Genomic DNA, 19,360 nt, shown 5'->3' with positions numbered 1-19,360 from the left:
CTATTGGTCCAACAAACAGATCCCCAAACGCATGTCTTGGATGAGCCATTGTTCTTGACTGTAGTTGTCTATGCATGCAAGCTGGGTAGAAGGCCTTATTTTATCACTGAATAAAGCTTCAGCTTTCAGTTTTTAAAAGCCATCATGAGCAGAGGTTTATTTATGTGCACATAGTGCTGCATGAAGTTATGACTCATCCTTTTTGGACAATGCATTAAAGTGCACCTACCTTTTTCACCAAAGGAAGACTAATGTTCTTCTCCTTCATGAGTGTCTCTAGTTTCTTCCTCACAGCTTTTCTGTTCAAAGCAAAAATATCTGTTTTAGAAAATGCTGTGAGTAAAAAACTGTGTTTTTTAGTAAATTTCACTAATAATTACAAAGAAACATCAATTAACACATTAAACTAAATGCGAAGTTTTGAAAATTCATAATACTCATTTGTAGAGGTTCTATAAATTATATGAATTTTATTTATATAATTGAATTACATTTTAATTACACATATGAATATATATATATATATATATATATATATATATATATATATTCATATGTTTAACTAAATATATTATTAGAGCTGGAAGCTATACTGCAAGCTACTAGTGACCCCAGCTGGTTAAAAACGTATTCATTCGTATAGCCTGTGTATTATTTTATCTACAGATTTGTTTTCTACACACTCTTTATATGGCACCATAAGCTTTAGCATATTTTTGACGATTTCACAAGCCTTTTCAGATTGTATAACTTGCACAACTTTGTGAAAATACAAAAAACAACAACAACAACAAAAAAACATTTAACAAACTAGCCTACACATTAAACTAAAACACAATTAGCAGTTTTCTACTTACTTTTTGTCCATAGTCAGATTACTAGCCCTCACTTAATTAGGGTGTACGATGCAGATGCAGTCTTTGTGATGGAGAAGTGTGTACTGTAGTAAACCGGAGCGCGCATAGTGAAACAGATGATGAGCGCTGCAGGCAGGGGGCGCGCCTCCCACGCACGTGTTCCCTCTTGTTGTGGTGGTCGACGTAACCATGGCGACAACGTTACAATGCAGAGATTATACAACGAGAAATACCCTGAATATTTCTGTAATTATAAAACTGTTCATTAAAGACACAAATTTTGTCCATGTGTGCAAGGTGTGTGATTTTTTTTAAAGAAAATTAAAACTAAATAATTTTAAAATAATTCTCTTTTTGAACTTTTTTTTAACAATTTGTATGGAAATGGTGTGCATGTAATATAATATGAATATATAAAAAGAAATTCTCACATATTATGTCTCTTATAATTCGTAAGCTTCTCACTGACACTGTTACAAATGTAACGCCCTGAATACTTCCCATTACATACTCCCCTTCAAAACAGATGTTGTCCCCAACATCCCAATATTTGACTCTTAGTGCAAGATATCATTAATGAAGGTTTCAACCTCATAACATTTCAGACACTTATGCAACACGTCTCTTATAGTTTACAAACTGGAACTCTTTTCATACATTCTTTTTCACAAGGGCAAATACACATTGCCCTTCAACGTCCATATCAATTATTATTTTTTTTTTTTTGAATGTCATAGACTGAGATGTCTTTACTTACTTGACGAGCAACTGTGTGGATAGTATCCTCCCAGTGATTTCTCAGTTTTCCTGGGCCACCACGAGGTGTCAAGTTTCTGATTAAAACACGATCACCCCGCTGTAGTACCGAACTTCTCACTCTGTCAGTTACGCTTGTTTTTCAGTGCGGCTTTCTGAGCATTTTCTCTCGTGATCTCATATGCTTCTTCCATGCCCTGCTTCCACTTTTCCATGTAGGTATGATGATTGCTGTCTCCCTGCTCTGGAGTCAACCCGAACAACATATCAACTGGCAACCGTGGGGAGCGCCCATACAACAGATAAAAAGGTGAAAAACCAGTCACTTCACTGCGAGTGCAGTTATATGCATAGATCAGTTTGTTTAACTGTCTTTCCAGCTATTTTTTTGTCTCTCCGTGAGGGTCCTTAACATTTGGAGCAGTGTACGGTTAAACCGCTCAACCTGTCCGTTCCCTTGAGGATGGTAGGGAGAGGTCCTGGACCCTGCAACCCCACAGTAGCTAAGCTTTCAGTTGTTTGAACAGTTGGTTTTCAAATTCACCACCCTGACCAGGATGGGTCCTGTCCGAATCTCAGTGCATAGTCATTGAAAATCTTTTCTGCAACAGTTTTGCCTGATTTGGACGTCGTAGCATAAGCTTGTGCAAAGCATGTGAAATGGTCAGAATATACTCGTAACCACCCCTATATTTATCGAGGTGCAGAAAATCAATTGACACAAGTTCAAATGGCTGAGTGGTGACAATGTTTGTTAGTGGTGCTCTTATTTCATGGTGGGTTTTTTTGTGCTTGAGGCACACACATCTTCTCATAACATAACCCTTTATCTCTTTTTGCATATACGGCCAGTAGAATCGGTCCCGTATCAATGATGTAGTACGGTCTACACCTTGATGGCCCATTTTATCACTTTTAATACTGTATTTATGTGTTGTCATGGAAGAACCAGTTGTTTTCTGTTTGCCGTTTTCCTGTACAAAATTCCGTCCTCATCAATTTTCAGTTTGTCCCACTCTTTAAATAGGCATTTCACCTGTGGACTGAGTTGTTTAAGTTGCGAACCTGATGTTTTTTTTTCTGTCAATTTGCACTGAATGATTGGTCCCACAGTGGAGTCAGTTCTTTGGTCATGTTTGATTTGTTCTGTCGTTAATGGAATAATAGATGTCTCTGGAGCTATTTCTTCGGGTGTGGCCGACACACCCATGGACCATGACACACTGAATTCATTCTGATTTTCCACCGCTTGTGTGGCTGCCCCGATCACATCATATGCCATCTCCTCTGAACACTCTTTCATGAATGTTTCCATATCTAGGGGCATTCTGGACAGGCTGTCCGCATCAACATTTTCCCTTCCAGGGCGGTATTTGACCGTGAAGTGAAAATCTGCCAGCTCCGCTACCCACCGGCACCCTGTTGCGTTCAATTTGGCAGCGGAGAGGATATAGGTAAGTGGATTATTGTCACTGTATACCATGAAGAATGGGGCATAATACAAATAATCCCTGAATTTTTCTGTAATTGCCCATTTGAGGGCTAGGAACTCCAATTTGCCTGAATGTAAATTATAGTTTTTCTCTGCTGCAGTTAAAGTACGGGAGCCATAGGCAATCACACAGAGTTTTCCATCCTGTCTTTGGTACAATACAGCACCTAGTCCCTGATTAGAAGCATCGGCATGAAGTATAAATGGTTGTGAAAACTCAGGGAAGCCGAGAACAGGAGGCTGGACTAGGCAGTCAATCAACTGTTCCAGGGTTAACGAGTGTGGCATTCATCGTCAAAGATAGCTGAGGGATGCGGTGATATTTCACGGCTTCGTGCAAACTGGTAGCTGAGGAAAAGTGTGGGAATCGACTCAACGAGGATGTCATCAAGTTGCCATATATGTGGGAATTGTTACAGAAATTTGAGCCAGCACCTCAAGAAAACTCATGGAGTTTTAAATAAAGACAAGCTGAAGTTACTGCTGAGCTTTAGCTGTGGTCGATTCAAAAACAATGAGGACCTTGAATGTCCAATTTGTGATTGTAAAAAACTGTAAAAGATTAGAAAATCGCCAAATGCCTATTCATCATCTCTCTGAAGCTGATTTGCATGATGAAATGCTTTTTGTAAAAAGAAAAAAAATGAAAAAGAATCTGGAGAAGCTAAAAAAGTCAAACCCAAATCCCCTAGTGGTGTCCCAACATCTCCTCTCATGGCAGGAAGAGATGGCTGTGGAGAGAGAGATGGGAGGAGAGGAGGACACAAGGGAGGGGGGGGGGGGGGTCAAGTCAGTACCCCAACATGTACTGACTAGACTGAAAAAGACAGAGAAAGATAACAGGGATCTTAGAGCACAGATTTTTTTTCTGAGAAGAAAAATAAAGGTCCTCAAAACCCCCCAAATTCTTAGGAAAAAATATGAAAGAACACAGCAGTCCAGATCACAGAACGCATTTGACAAATTGCTTAATTCATATGAAAACTTCATAAGTGGTCCAGATCCCACTTCAAAAAGAAGGCAGCCTGCAAGACAGCGAGTGCAGACCATTAAGAAGTTTTTTAGGGATGCATTTGAAGGAAATCCCATAAGAGCATGGAACAATGTTCTCACAGAAGAAATTTTCTTTGGATACGTCAAGCAGCTCAAAGAATCTCAAAATTATCGTGCTACAACAATGCTTCATAACTGACTGACCTCTCCCACTTCTTCAAGTGGGTCAAAGAATCCCATCCAGAGTGGGTGAGGGTTTCGAAAAAAGCCCTTAAGCGAGCACTTTTAATAATACAAATGTGCATTAAAGAAGAATCCAAACACAGGCTGTCTTGGCAGCAGGAGATTCAGATGTTAAAATCTGAGAAACTTTTGGATCCCAGCGGTGCCTCCAAATGTAACGCCCTGAGAAAAACAGGAAGAAATAATCAAGAGTGATGCTGTGATGTTTCCTCAGTGAGAAAACTCTCGTGATCCCACTTATTAACTTTGTCTTAAATGTTAATGTCTGCTGGATAATGTAATTAATACAATGAATACTACCCATTACACAACACATAGGCCTATAAGGCTACATTATGATGTATGATATACAGTATGAGTTCTATTGTTTTACCATATAAATATCCATTAAAATAATAAATATGACTCATTGCCTGCTTATGATCTAAACAAAGAGTGAAATAAACCATTTCAATACTTAGGCTATATCTATTTTTATGACTGTCCCTTCCATTAGAACAAACAAACAAGTTTTCTAAAAAGTTAATGTGTTTGCAACAGTGTCCGTGAAAAGTTTGAGAATTATAAGACATAATGCGTAGGAAAAAAAACATTTATATTCATATTATATTGCATGCACATCATTTCCAATCATGCTGTAATTTTGTCAAATTATGCAAAAGCTGTAAAAAAATATATATTTTTATTTATGACACTTATGATTAAGTAAATTTTATTCCAAAAATATTTTAAATGAAATTTTCATCACATTACACAATGCATCACTTGAGATATGTTGGCAGTGATTATGTTTTTTAGACAAAATGACATAATTCTGTGTGCACTGATTTTAAAATATTGAATATAATAGAAATAACAATCAAATTACATCTTACATAGCTGCTTTCTGTTGCTTTTTTGAAGCTCAGGTCACATAATGATGTGATGATGCTCTCATATTTTCCTGGTGAGGATTTGAAAAGAGACAGTGCCGTTGTGTGATTTAGGCTTCAATAGACTCTACCTGTAACTGATACAGCATGCATCTTTAATACAGGTCTTGTCTATGCAACAGAGAACAAATCCTGTATTCACACCTCATGCTTCTTTTCAGTGACAACAGTATCCCCTCCTCAATGATACAGTGACACAAAATACTAAACTATTAATATTAGACTACTGCAGCAGCACGAAGGGGATTGATAGTGGACAATTAATGGAACATATTAATAGGTCATTTGTGGGGAAATAAAGTTTTAGTTATAAATGCATGTGAGCATGATCTTTAAAAACATGACCAGTGATTAATTGAGGGATTAATTATACATTAAATATATAATAATAATTATTATATTAATAGTATTTTATCTGATGAACTGATTAAATTTTTACACGCAATATTGTGCTTGCTTGTATTTAGGGGAAAATTAACATTTTAGTATGCAAGAATAATATTTAATGTGATTAATGTGCATTTTAATCAGTGTTTGCTTGTAAATTTACAGGAATGAGAAGGAGGGGATTCATTTTGGCCTGTATGTTAGTCTGAAGTATTGCGTAGTAATTATTGAGAAAATATTTTAAAAATGAAATTACAGGCAGGCTCCAACAAACCACGATTCTGTTTTCGTGTGGAATCTGCTGTTACTAATCACAAACTAGCTGATCAGCTGCCGGAGGTAAGCAGGAAGTGTCTTGCAAGTAAACAATATTGGACAGTTTACTGGAAAATGCAGGAATAATAACCGCATAACACTTCATTTTCGAATATATTTCAGTATGTTGTGGTTTCGTCGTCTAGCACGAGCTCGTTGCTTAGCATTCAGTTAATTCATGTGATGCGAGCTGTTGTTGAATAGCATTTGTTAGTCACATAATTGAAATGGTGTGCGTATATTTATGAACGGAAACTTACGTCTGTGTTTGTGTAACGAGAATTTCTGGCTACATAACATCATAACACCTGGGAAGCATTCATAATTATTATGCATATTTATGTCTGTATCTGTCGTCTATACTATAAAACCATTATTGTTATCATCTGTTTTCTAAATGCAGGTGAAGATGAGGAAAAACAAAGGGAAAACCAATACCATCGAAAAGGAGTTTATGTTTGAGTTTAAGGCAGGAAAACATCACTGTGTCCTCAAAGTACCACTTCAGTTCCCTCTCAGAGAAAATGTCAATGATCTTCATGGGCGGATTATGCTGCTTCATAAAATCCCCTGTTTTGTAGAAAATGGTAATTGTATTTGAGCATGTATATGATCTGATTCAACCCTCAGATTGATAATGCATTATTTCCAAGTCATATAAAAATTACCGTGCATCCTCTTAATTTTTTTGCATTGATTTTAGACTTGAAAAACAGCCTGGTTAGTTTCATAGAGAGGGAAACGTTAGTGGATTATGACCGGGAGGCAGAAGTAGCCCTGCAGAGACTCACTAACGGAGAGGTCGACATAAACAAACTTACAAATTCATGGGCCAAGGCCTATTCTGAGGTAAGAGTCTCAGTTTAAATGATTAAAATAATTGTGTATCATTGCATTCCTCCTACACCATCACCATTTTTACATACATTAGCAATTTTTAAGGTTCATCCTTTTATCTTTAAATTAAAATCTTTTTATATTAAACATTTATATTTTAAAATATGTAATTACGTGTAATAATTATAAAAATATATAATAAAACAACATAATATAATACAGTACAATATAATATATGATAATTATTTTTTTCCGCTTAACTGCTTTATATTATATGCTGCTGTGTTCAGACTTTTTGGAGAAAACAGATGTCATACTTGTATATAGTTTTCTTTGCATGTTAACATATAAAAAAATTACAATTGAAAGAAATTGCACCTTTCTGTTTTTAATTCTAAATGAATTTCTTTTTAAAACATCTATCAATTAATAGTCACATTTATTTATAATTTTATATAAAACAAAAATTGTTTCAAAGCAGCTTCACATTAATAAAGGAAAATAACAATGTTAATGTTGTAAAAATCACCACTTACTGTATGAAATAATACAATTTAAGCTGCAAAGCAGCTCTACAGAAGATAATAGTGTCATTATTATTCAGCCCAGTTTAGTTCAATGTTGTTTCAATTCAGTTTAGTAACTGTCCGTGTTCAGCAATCATGAGTTAAAAAAAATGTATTTAATTCAGCTATAAGCAGCTCTACAGAAGGCAATTGTGTCATTATTTAGCTCAAGCTTGTTCTCAGTGCCATTAAATTGATAATATTACTGAATATGAATTGTCTTTTAAACCAATAAATCACTCTGACTCTGCCCACACAAGAAATTGCTTTGAAACTGAATATCTGTCCTATTTCCACATTTAAGAAGGTCAACCTGACCATCTGCATTAGCACTTCAAAGTATTGCAGTTTAAATTCTGCTTCCACTTGCTCCAGCGAACTTATAAAAAGAAAGCCGAATCCGCCCCCTCCCTTTCCTAAAGCGCTGTTGGCTCAAGATATGCACACAGGATAACCATTAACATTTTACAGCAGCCATACACATGGATGCTCTCCAATCTATTTTAAGCCCATCAAATGGCCTTTTAACGACCACCTGCGTAAAAAGATTCTTATGTTTTTATTTAGAGCAGTAATTAAGCTTCCAGGTTACTGTATATGTTCAGAGTATGAGGGCAAAAGTTAATCGTGAAGTATTAAAATAGATGTACAACTTATGCTTTTATTTAGAATTTTTTTTATTAATAAACACTGAAGTAAATCATTTAGTTCATGTATTCGACTAGTTGGTACTCAACTCTTGTGGATCTCTGCTAAATGTCTGTGTTTTGGATCATTTCTGTGTGTAGACTACACTGGAACACGCCCGTCCTGAAGAACCCAGCTGGGACCAGGATTTTGCGAGTGTTTATCATGAACTGATCCACTCCCCGGCCTCAGAGACTCTTCTTAACCTGGAGCACAGTTACTTTGTCAGTGTTTCTGAGCTCATCAGCGAGAGAGACATGGAGCTCAAGAAACTTCAAGAGAGGTTTGTCTAGAAGGGCGTTATGAGATGGAATTCTGTTTTATGTGGAAAAATACCAGGGAATGTAATTTAGATAATGAGTATAAATATAAAGGTCAGAAATAATGTTTTGCTTAATTGCAAATTGTTGCTGTTGGAGTACTTTTATGTGTGCACGTTTTTTTCATTGCAAATGATACAATTATTAATTCTTTGGACAGAAAATACGACATTTTCCACATGTTACAAATTAATACTACGTAATTATTATATTTTTAATACATACACTACAGTTCCAAAGTCAGGGTCAGTTAGATTTTTTAATGTTTTGAAAGAAGGTTATCATGGCTGCATTTATCTGATCAAAAATACAGTAAAAACATTAATATTGTGAAATACTAGTACAATTTAAATTAACTGTTTTCTACTTCAATAAATTAATTTTCAGCATCATTACTCCAGTCTTCAGTGTCACATGATCCTTCAGAAACCATTCTAATATGCTACTTTGCTGCTCAAAAAAATAAAAAAATAATTGTATTATCAATGTTTAAAACTGTTGTGCAGCTCAGTATTGTTATGGAAACCATGATGATACATTGTACAGATAGATTAAATTAAACTAGATAATTTCTATTTATCTTTTGTTAAAAAGGACATTATTTGAAATAGAAATCCTTAACATCCTGTAGCATTATAAATGTCTTTACTGTCACTTTTGAACAATTGGATGCATCTTTGCTAAATAAAGGTATTTGTTTCATTTAAAAATGTTTTATTAATTATAGAATTATTATTGAATTATGGAATTTTTATTTTTATTTTACGTTTTATTCATTATTGAGTTATTATATACTATTAATATAGATTTTATTAGTCATGGGTTTTATTAGTATGTGAATGTTTAGGAATTATATTATAATAGAAAAGTTAAATAAATGAGATTCATCATGCATTTAAGCTTCTTCATGAGAAACAACTTTTGACTCCTACTATAATGTGTGACCCTGGACCACAAAACCAGTCATAAGGGTCAATTTTGCGAAATTGAGATTTATACATCTTCTGAAAGCTGAATAAATAAGCTTTCCATTGTTGTATGGTTTATTAGGATAGGACAATATTTGGACTACAACTATTTGAAAATCTGGAATTTGAGGGTGCAAAAAAATCTAAATATTGAGAAAATTGCATTTAAAGTTGTCCAAATGAAGTTCTTAGCAATGCATATTACTAATCAAAAATTAAGTTTTGATATATTTACGGTAGGAAATTTACAAAATATCTTCTTGGAACTTGATCTTTACTTAATGTCCTAATGATTTTTGGCATAAAAGAAAAATCAATCATTTTGACTCGTACAATGTCTTTTTGGCTATTGCTACAAATATACCCCAGCAACTTAAGACTAGTTTTGTGATACAGGGTCACATATAAAGTACTTGAATTTGTCCTTACAGACAGGCTGTTGAGATGGACAAAGTCATGCAGGAGCTGGGAAAGACCTTGTGTGACCAGGATGTGAATACCGTGGCTGCCCAACACTTTGATGCACAGCAGGTAAGACCAATCCGACAGACAGATAGAAACTAACAATAATGTAAAACATATTAATGACTTCTGACTGATCTTTTTTGTAATGGGAAGGTGCTGGAGAACAAGTGGGCTAGTGAACTGAAGCAAGTCACTGGTATCCAGAAACAAGAGTATCAGGAATGGGTGATGAAGCTCCACCGGGACCTACAGAACCCCAACAACAGTATAATAAAGTGAATGAAAGAGAAAGTTTTGGAATGAGTTGATAAATGATTATGCTGGGAAGTGAATAGTCGTGGGAATAGACACAGAGGAGTAGAATGTAACATCCTCAAAGACGCTGACATAGATATTCCTCTGGTTACGACTCAAGAAATCCCATCTTAGCAATTTCATTCAGTTTCATTCAGATATGAATGTTCTTGCCACCTCTTTAGATGCCGTTTCAGTTCTGATTACATTTTACGACATCCTCGTTTTGACACATTTACACCGTCTAGCACATGAGTGAATAGTGTTACACTTGAGCCAATGTAACAACTGTATTTATCATTGGGATTGATGGACGCCGAAGAGCTTCAGAAGTTGAGCCTGTTATTTGTGTTTCAGTGAGGAGATCAAGGTACAGCCCGGTCAGCTGGGGGAGGCAGGGGAAGCGGGGGCCCGGCTCTTCGAGGAGCAGCGACAGCTGGAGGAGAGCTTCACCATCCACTTAGGTATGGCGTTTCCTTGGAAACATTGGCCGCTACAAAACTGCACATAAAAATCCCCGCAAACAACAAACTGCCATGGTAATTTGCGCCCACTTCCAATGTGTTTTCAATCTGTCTCTCAAGCTCATTATAAACTAAGTTTTGTGTATGTAGTAGACGTGTTCCACTAATGTTTGGCAACCAAAAAAACAGTTTATCTCAATTTTAAGCCTCATTTTGTGAAATTTTTGCTTGGACATTTTTTTATGCTAATGTTTGATAGTTTATTATCTAGTACAATGTCATGAGTGGCTTAAGGGTCCCAATATTTTTGGGTCCACCCTACATAAATATGTTAAGGATGCACTGATTTTAAATTCTGTGTAATATAAGTTTGTAATTCAAATGGAAATATCCATGTTATTTTAGCTAATACATTTTTTAAAAAGACACTAAAAACTTAATTCAATCATTTTCAATATGTGGATTTATGCATTACAACATTATAATGGACAGTATATACTGTAAGAAATGGACAATAATTTTGAGATTAGCTAAAGACTGCATTTAAAATATTATTAAATTTATTAAAGACATTATTTTATTATCATTATATTATTAAATACAGATTGACCTAGAGGTTTAGTAAGTACATGTTAGATGATGACAAAGGTAATCTAAATGTAAAAATAAAGAAAATTCACAAATAAAATATCCAATAATGACTGGGGTCAGTGCATTTTTTTTCTTAGAAATAAATACTTGTATTCAGCAAGGATACATTAAATTGATCAAAATTGTCATTTAAAGACATTTTAATTTCAAATATGCTGTAAGTTTCAGCTTTCTGCTCGTCAAAGAAAAAAATGTTTTGTGGTCTCCACAAAAATATTAAGCAGATTTTTTCATTATTGTTATAGTAAGAAATATTTCTAGATCACCAGAGCAGCATATTAGAATACACTGAAGACTAAAGAGATGATGCTGAAAATTCAGCTTTGTCATCACAGGAATAAATTACATTTAAAAAAAAATATTTAAATAGGAAACAGTTAATTTAAACTATAATAACATTTTACAATTTTGCTATTTTACTACATTTTTAATCAATTACGAGGTCTCTATCAAAACATTTTAAACATTTTTATAGAGACCAAACCTTTGAAAGGTAGTGTATATTGAATATTTCATTACATCAAACCATTTATAATTTTTAAATAAACAAAATATAATGAATAAAAATAGATAAAGCTGTTTGATATACTTGTCTTTAAGGGGCTCAGCTGAAGACCATGCACAATCTACGTCTGGTGCGATCTGATGTTCTGGACTTTTGTAAGCACCGTCGTCACAGCAGCAGCGGGGTGAAGTTACGGCGACTGCAGACCGCTCTCTCGCTGTACTCCACATCGCTTTGCGGCCTGGTGCTGTTGGTCGACAACAGAGTCAACTCGTACAGCGGCATCAAGAGAGGTATCATATCTAATTCGTTGAGTTTCGTTGCAACGATCAACAGAAGTCAAAATCTAAAAGATAATATAAACAACAATAACATTTCCCATTGTTCCTACGCTATCAGACTTTGCAACAGTGTCTCAGGAGTGCACAGACTTCCACTTCCCCAGAGTGGATGAGCAGCTGGACATCATGCAGCAGGTGGTGCTATATGCTCGAGCTCAGCGCAGCAGCAAGCAGAGAGAGCAGCCCGGTGAGTGACACAACAACTGTGTGTGTTTATGTCTGGCCAAAACCAGCACCTCTGCATTGCACCAACACATATCTGACTTCTGCGAGGAAGTGTTCAGTTTCATTCGACAGGGACTAGCTACAATGAAATGCAATACACATTTTTTCAACATGCACAAATGTTTTGGCAGAAAGTGAAATGCTCTGGTACAGTTTTGCATTTTGCTAACTGTTTGTAATAACTGTTATACATCTAATGAGCACTGTTACATAACTTTGATTGAAAGAGAGAACACATTAACATAATAATGTCTTTTTTTGTTTGTTATTTAAAGTGATTTGCAGTGAAATGAACCTCTGAGATTCAGATTTTATTGTGTGGTAATTGTCACATTTTTTTTTTTTACTGTATTTTTGATCAAATAAATGCAGCCTTAGTGATTTTTTTTTAAATGTTTTTGAAAGACATCTGGAGATATTTATGTCCATGTCACATTTGACACCAAAATAAAAGTAAATAATATGAAAAAAAAAATTGGGGGAAAAAAAAAACTGTTAAGATTTGTATTTTATTAATTGATATATATCAATATGATATATATATATTTTTTATTTTTAAGTACATCCTCCCACCCTAGTTAACAGCAGTCTGCTTTTCTTAAAAAAATTTAAGTTTTTTAAGATTTAAATTTTTTAAATCATTAATTAAATTCATATTTTATTTTTATTCATTATTCAAATTCTTTTGTAGAAAATTAGCTTTTTTGAATATGACAGTTAAGCACATTTTCCTCCTTAAATTATATATTGTTTAAATTGTAAATTAAGCTTTTTATATCCATTTTAATGTATTTTTTATGTATTTGTTGCACTGACATGCCAGTTTGAATAAAAAAATTAAAATCAGAAAAAAAAAAAAAGTGTCCAGAAAGTAATAAATCTAATGTCAGTCGTTGTGGAAAATAATCATAAATACAAACCTAAAAGTGAAGTATTACATATTTGAATGCATTACATTAATACACTTCTTGAATTTGTTTTATAGAGATGCCAAGAAATGGTGGAAGTGAAGACAAAAATAAGGTCATGGACAGAAATTCCTCCAATATCCTCCCAGGTAAGTTAAACATTGTCTCATGCATTTAGCGCTCTGTTTAATTAGTTGTAACACTGGAGGATACTGTGTTCTCTTTCTCTTCAGGTGAATTCTACATCACACGCCATTCAAACCTGTCTGAGGTTCACATTGTGTTTCACCTCTGTGTGGATGATAATGTGCGTTCGGGAAACATCACAGCCCGGGACCCAGCCATCATGGGCCTGAGGAACATCCTGAAGGTCTGCTGCACCCATGACATCACCACCATCACCATCCCACTGCTGCTGGTGCATGATATGTCGGAGGTAAGAGTAGATGCATGGTCCTTCACTACAGAAACATTTTTATTGCTGAACTATTATGTATAAATTTACAAACAGTGGCTTATGTTAACATTTTAAATATTTTTAGTGTCTGTGAAGGAAATCATGGGATTGTTTTAAGGTTTAAATCCCTGAAAGTGTCCACATTCTGAGCTTTTGAGTTGTTGCACGCATAGTTGATCTGTAAAAATGGTAGTTGAGGACATTGCCAATATCGTAGGGTGTTCAAAAACCCAACCGAGCCTCAACTTTCTATTACTGGAATCTATAACAATCTACGTTCTAAGGGTGTTCCAGAGCATTCGTCTGCCAACTACCATAATTTAAATGTTTTTGTGGGAATTGTTGAGGAGTTGGCCTTTACATTGGCATCTAGTTCTAGCACAGGCAAACGAAACATTCCAGTTCCAGCTTAACCACCTGCGTCATGCTACATCTCATCTGATGTATTTGCCCTCAAGAAGCAAAAGGCATTTTTATTCACTTGTGGTCTGTGTTTCTATTATTCAGTATGCATTTCTATAATCCTTGCAAATCATTGTGCACACTTAATTACAGTAAATTATTAACAAGCCAGAGCATGTGATCTGGCTTGCATTGATGTCTGGCAAATGAAAAGGACATGCTTTCTCTTAGAAACAATTCAGTACTATTTAGTGCTTATTAAAATGAATGAATATAAGCAAAGAACGAAAGAAAGAATCTTTTTAAATGTAAGAGTAAACTTTACAACATTATAATTTAGTACAAAAAAAAAAAATAATTGAAAAAATTGATATTCATGTTATTAAATTATTAGTGATTTTAAAGAATAATTTTAAGTGAGCATAACATGACAGCAAAGGTAATTTTTTATAAAAATAGGAAAAGAGCATATGCAATTAAATATCTAATGTCTGAAAGTATATAACCAGCATTTGACATATAAATTAAATAATGGACTATAACCAATATTTTGTGTCCTGATTAAATTCAACTCTTTATCTTTAGAATCAAACCAGCTGAATTTGTCTTTTTTTAACTTGGATGCTTAACCTCAAAACTTTGTCGTCTACTTTAGAAATGGTGTATTTTGGATCAGGCCGTCTGGACTGACCAGTTGTGGGTAAATGAAAGCCTCAATCACAGCCTCTCTGACCACAGGCCGATGTTGAGGAATGTTCAGTGTTCAGGAAATGTTTTTCATCTGAACAGGAACTGTGTGTTCTCCCAGCCAAAGGCCAAGGATGGATTTAAAGCCGAGGTCTTAAGCTCGATTCGGACAGGATTCTTTTTAGGACGTGTCTGTAAAATAATTGTTTCTGTGGAAGTCTGTAGAAAACGGCAAGATTGGTGTGGCTACTGCACTTATACATTTTTGTTACACATAAGTGAGCCATCGCAAAATTATATTTATCTGTGGTGTTTAATTAGGTAGGAAATATTAAATATATGGCTTTATTATTAGCAATTTTTAATGTAAGTATCATGTCGTATTAAGAACAAAGTGAAATTTATTGGAGATCTGAATAGTCCTGCATGAGAAGTTGTAGTTTTTCACTTTGTGCAAATGTTGCTCTACAAGGAGTGGTTTGGTATGTTTGAAACCTGGTTACCCACATGGTTAAATATTATCTCAGTCACTGACTTCTTTTCTCTCTTTTCCTCGTCTGTACAGGAGATGACCATTCCCTGGTGTCTGAAGCGAGCTGAGCTGGTCTTCAAGTGTGTGAAAGGTGTGCAAGTGTAATTTTAATGTTTTTTATTACTTTTTAAGGTCAGTATGTGTAGTTAATCAGTTTTGTCCAGTGTTGTTCACATCTATGTGCCTACCATTTTAAATAAGACATTTTCTCCATCATCTCAAATAATGTAATAATGCTTAGAATACATAAATTTAAATCTCTTTGGCTTTTCCAGGTTTTATGATGGAAATGGCCTCCTGGGATGGAGGAATCTCACGGACTGTCCAGTTCCTTGTTCCACAGGTACATTTTGGCCTCACGGACAGTATAACAATGCCTTTTTTTTTTTTTTTTATCTAGTAAGTGACTATTCAGGAAATGCACTTTACTGGCAGTGGGATAAATTAAATTATAATACAGTCTTTCAAACAATAGTATCCATGGTTTGACACATGCTTTATAGGCTCAGGGGACTAAAATAACTCCCCTAAACTCGGTCTAGATCTCGCACACACTGTATACTTACACTGTGTATGTATATACTACTGTTTTGGTTAGTAAAAATATAGTTAAACAGTAATATTGTGGAAATACCATTGCAATTTAAAATGACTGTTTTCTATGTTTTAAAATGTAAAGTGATTCCTGTGATGCAAAGCTGAATTTTCAGCATCATTACTCCAGTCTTCAGTTACACAGAACAGCCTTTATTTTTTTCAGTTTTGATCAATTTAATTGCAAAATAACATACTTTTGAGTGATAGGGTTTTGAGCTTAATTAGTTTTATTTACTAACAAAGTGAAATTGTTTAGCGGTTTAAGAATGTGGCATCAATCTGTATTTCTGATTTCCTTTTATCATCAGAGTATCTCAGAGGAGATGTTCTACCAGCTGAGCAACATGCTGCCTCAGATCTTCAGAGTCTCCTCGACGCTCACGCTAACGTCAAAACGCTAAACAAGCCACACACAGACACATCAGCCCTTGTAGCTGGCAATATGGAGGACATCTTGTCACTTAAAGTTCTTAATTTTCAGAGAAGTACAAACTGTAAGCTGTTTTGATATGCACTGTCATGCGATCCTGTCACAGGAGGCTTAGCACTTGTCCTGATTATTTCAGTCATGAATTCACAGATTTGTACATTCCACATCAAAAAATGCATTAAATATGAGAGGGAAGTGTTCAAAGTTGTAGCTCTTGTCATACTGTGAGTGCTGTTTACCTAACGCTGCATGGGAAACCGGTAATGCCAAAACAAGCTGCGTGTTTGTGCTGCATTGCAGTCAACCACCTTTGGCCCCTCGTGTCATCGTTCCTCTCCACAAACACCAGATGGCGCTGTATTAGGTAGCTTTCACATGTAGTGTAAGGTAACCAAAGCTGCTGATTCCAAATGTCAAATGAAACCAACCTTCCAAGCATTCTAAGTGATTTACCATGTGTTTGTATATTAGGTGCCAGTTGTAAACCCTGGCATGTGTGCAGTTATATTTGAACGGTGTAATCTTTGGAAAGTGGGGCATTTGAAAACAGTATCATCTGTTTCTTTTATTGTAAATCTAACCTGTTTAACTAATTTATATATATTTTTAAATGGGCTTATTAATCAGGCTAGAGGAAAAATTATGTCCAGTTTTGTATTATTTATTTTTAAAGTCTTCACAAAGAAAATCTGCATGTTAAATACTGTCTGTTAAGTATTTTGGTGGATTCCTCCTAATGAGGATATTAGCATAAGAAGTAGCAAAGTAGGGTTAATCTGAGGCTTAAAGAATTTGCATCTATATTACCTTTTGTCTGATGCTACTGACATGCTAATTACATGTTCACTGTGAAATGTCAAAGTTTTGTAAATGCAGTACTTCACTTTACAGTACTTTATCAGATTAACTCAGAATTTTACTATTTGATAATGAATTGATAAAATGAGTTTAGTTCAATGCAGGCCTGCTGCCTGCTGTGTATGTATATATATATATATATATATATATATATATAAATAATGTACTGTATATATATATGTGTGTATAAATAAACCACACACATACCAGTATATGTTTTGAAATGATTTACATTAATATTTTTATAAATTTATATAATTTTATTTTATATTATATATAAATATATTTAATATATAAACATAACATATATTTCTTAAATATATACTTGCATGTGTTCGTGTTTATATATACATAATAAATAAACACATTAAACACTCATGTAAACAAAAAGTTTTATTTTGGATGCGATTAATCGTTTGACAGCACTAATATATATATATATATATATAAAAAATTATTATTTATTTAGAATATAGTTTTAGGATTTTATAATCATTTTTGAATCTTATAATTATTACCTCTTCTATAATTTCAGCTTTTCCACTTTTTTGGGGGAGACCATTGTATATATATATATATTTGGCTAATATGTTTTTTTTTTTAAATAACTGTCAGTACAAATGTATCCATTTGATTTTATGTATGTATTTTTGAGTGGATCGTACCTGATCACACAGGTCACAAAAGGGTAGCAAAAGTTCTAGACTGTGCTGTCCTTAGCAAAGTGAACTCAATCAGTCCCTAATAGCCCTGCAGTCTCGCTGTCATTGGCGCTCAACTCAGAGAGCTTGTGTTAAAGAAATGTGTCACCAAATGTCTCTCATTCTTGGTATCAGTTAGTGGTGGAATCTGGTCTCTGGTTACCCCTGCCTGGGGTAGGGGACATTGGTGCAGGCTCGGCAGCGGACCCATCTAGCACAACCACCTCCCCCTCTTCACTTGCTGTTTAAAACTTCACAGCCCTGCTCTTTAGCCATCTGAGCCCTTACCATCCAACAACTGTGCCTGACAGAGCACTGTTTATTCAGCCAGGCCGAAACATTGAATGCCCTCCGCGATGGACTGCCTTCTCCTGTTTGTGTGATGAGTGTAGGATGTGTTCGTTTTAATTAGAGCTTATCATCTGCACACTGTCTACATGTGTCGTCTATACACAAAAGGGTAGAAACAATAATTGGAAAGTGTATTCTCCTGGTGATTAAGTTGTCAAAAGAAGCTGACACTCAATTTAATAACATAGTTTTCTGTGATATGTAATTTGAACAGCAGTATAAGCCAGGCCCAGACATTCCTCATGGGATCTGATAGTAGCACGGACTGTTCTGTTAAGTATGCATGTCTGCGGTAACGGCTCCTCCTCTCAGAGACCAACATGAAGACAGCACAACAAAAATATTCTCATCTATAGCTTTCTTGTATTGTAGCTGGTTGCTAGGGCACAGATAGATTTTGACATTGACTTCTGACATTGATTTCAATAAGATAATAAACTGGGGTTTGTGAAGGAACTGCAGGTTTTTCATGAGTTTAATGAAAAGCTAATTATAAAATAAAAAAAATGCAAATAAATAAACATTTGTTTTAAATGTAAAAGATGAAAAATAAGAATTAGGGAAAACCAGTAAATTATGAATAATTGATTGCTATTGTGTGAATAATATGTAATCATGTAATCAATTCAGTAACTGTATAGTCTGCTTACAAGTATTTAAAAATGTAATATAATCTAATTACAAATTCCTTAATTTTAATTTAAATCTGATTACGTAATGTCATTAGGCCACTACCCAGCACTCAAGACGGACAGATAGATAGATAGATAGATAGATAGATAGATAGATAGATAGATAGATAGATAGATAGATAGATAGATAGATAGATAGATAGATATAGCCAGCCTAATCTGGTTGAAGATGGTCTCTCAGGCTGGCAAGATGGTTTGCTTAGGCTATATGCTATTATATTGTACTAAATTATATATTAGGCTATTCCATTTAATAGAAACAAAATTATTTTGTTGAAAATAAGTAGAAACTCTGTTTTTCAGTCTAAAGTAAAATACGGATGTGGCTCTCAAGACGGAGAACAAAGTGAAATTCCGTGCACTTTTTTTCTCTTCTTTTGTGGTTGACCTGAGGATTTATCCCATCCTCTAGCTACATCTCCCTGGTCCGAGCAGTGATTCATGCCT

At 34.7% G+C, this 19,360-nt stretch overlaps 1 protein-coding gene across 3 annotated transcripts; it reads left to right on the top strand.

Annotated features, from left to right (window-relative positions):
- Nucleotides 1-5,979: 5,979 nt before the first annotated feature.
- ferry3 (FERRY endosomal RAB5 effector complex subunit 3) lies at nt 5,980-16,520 on the top strand. Of its 3 annotated transcripts, none has more exons than XM_079414323.1 (14): nt 5,980-5,999; nt 6,379-6,562; nt 6,679-6,824; nt 8,167-8,348; nt 9,785-9,884; nt 9,972-10,093; nt 10,470-10,576; nt 11,828-12,025; nt 12,132-12,260; nt 13,284-13,355; nt 13,440-13,642; nt 15,318-15,375; nt 15,560-15,627; nt 16,190-16,520. In XM_079414323.1, the coding sequence occupies exons 2-14, from the start codon at nt 6,385-6,387 to the stop codon at nt 16,280-16,282; spliced, it is 1,656 nt and encodes a 551-aa protein (XP_079270449.1). In that variant the 5' UTR covers nt 5,980-5,999; nt 6,379-6,384; the 3' UTR covers nt 16,283-16,520. The 3 variants fall into 3 exon arrangements, with proteins under 3 accessions (XP_079270449.1, XP_079270451.1, XP_079270450.1); XM_079414325.1 differs by having other exon boundaries at nt 5,993-6,021; XM_079414324.1 differs by having other exon boundaries at nt 5,993-6,097.
- The last annotated feature ends 2,840 nt before the right edge of the window (nt 16,521-19,360 follow it).

This window comes from Barbus barbus (assembly GCF_936440315.1).
Source record: "Barbus barbus genome assembly, chromosome: 50".
NCBI lineage: Eukaryota > Metazoa > Chordata > Actinopteri > Cypriniformes > Cyprinidae > Barbus > Barbus barbus.
This window is presented reverse-complemented; position numbering and strand designations above follow the sequence as displayed.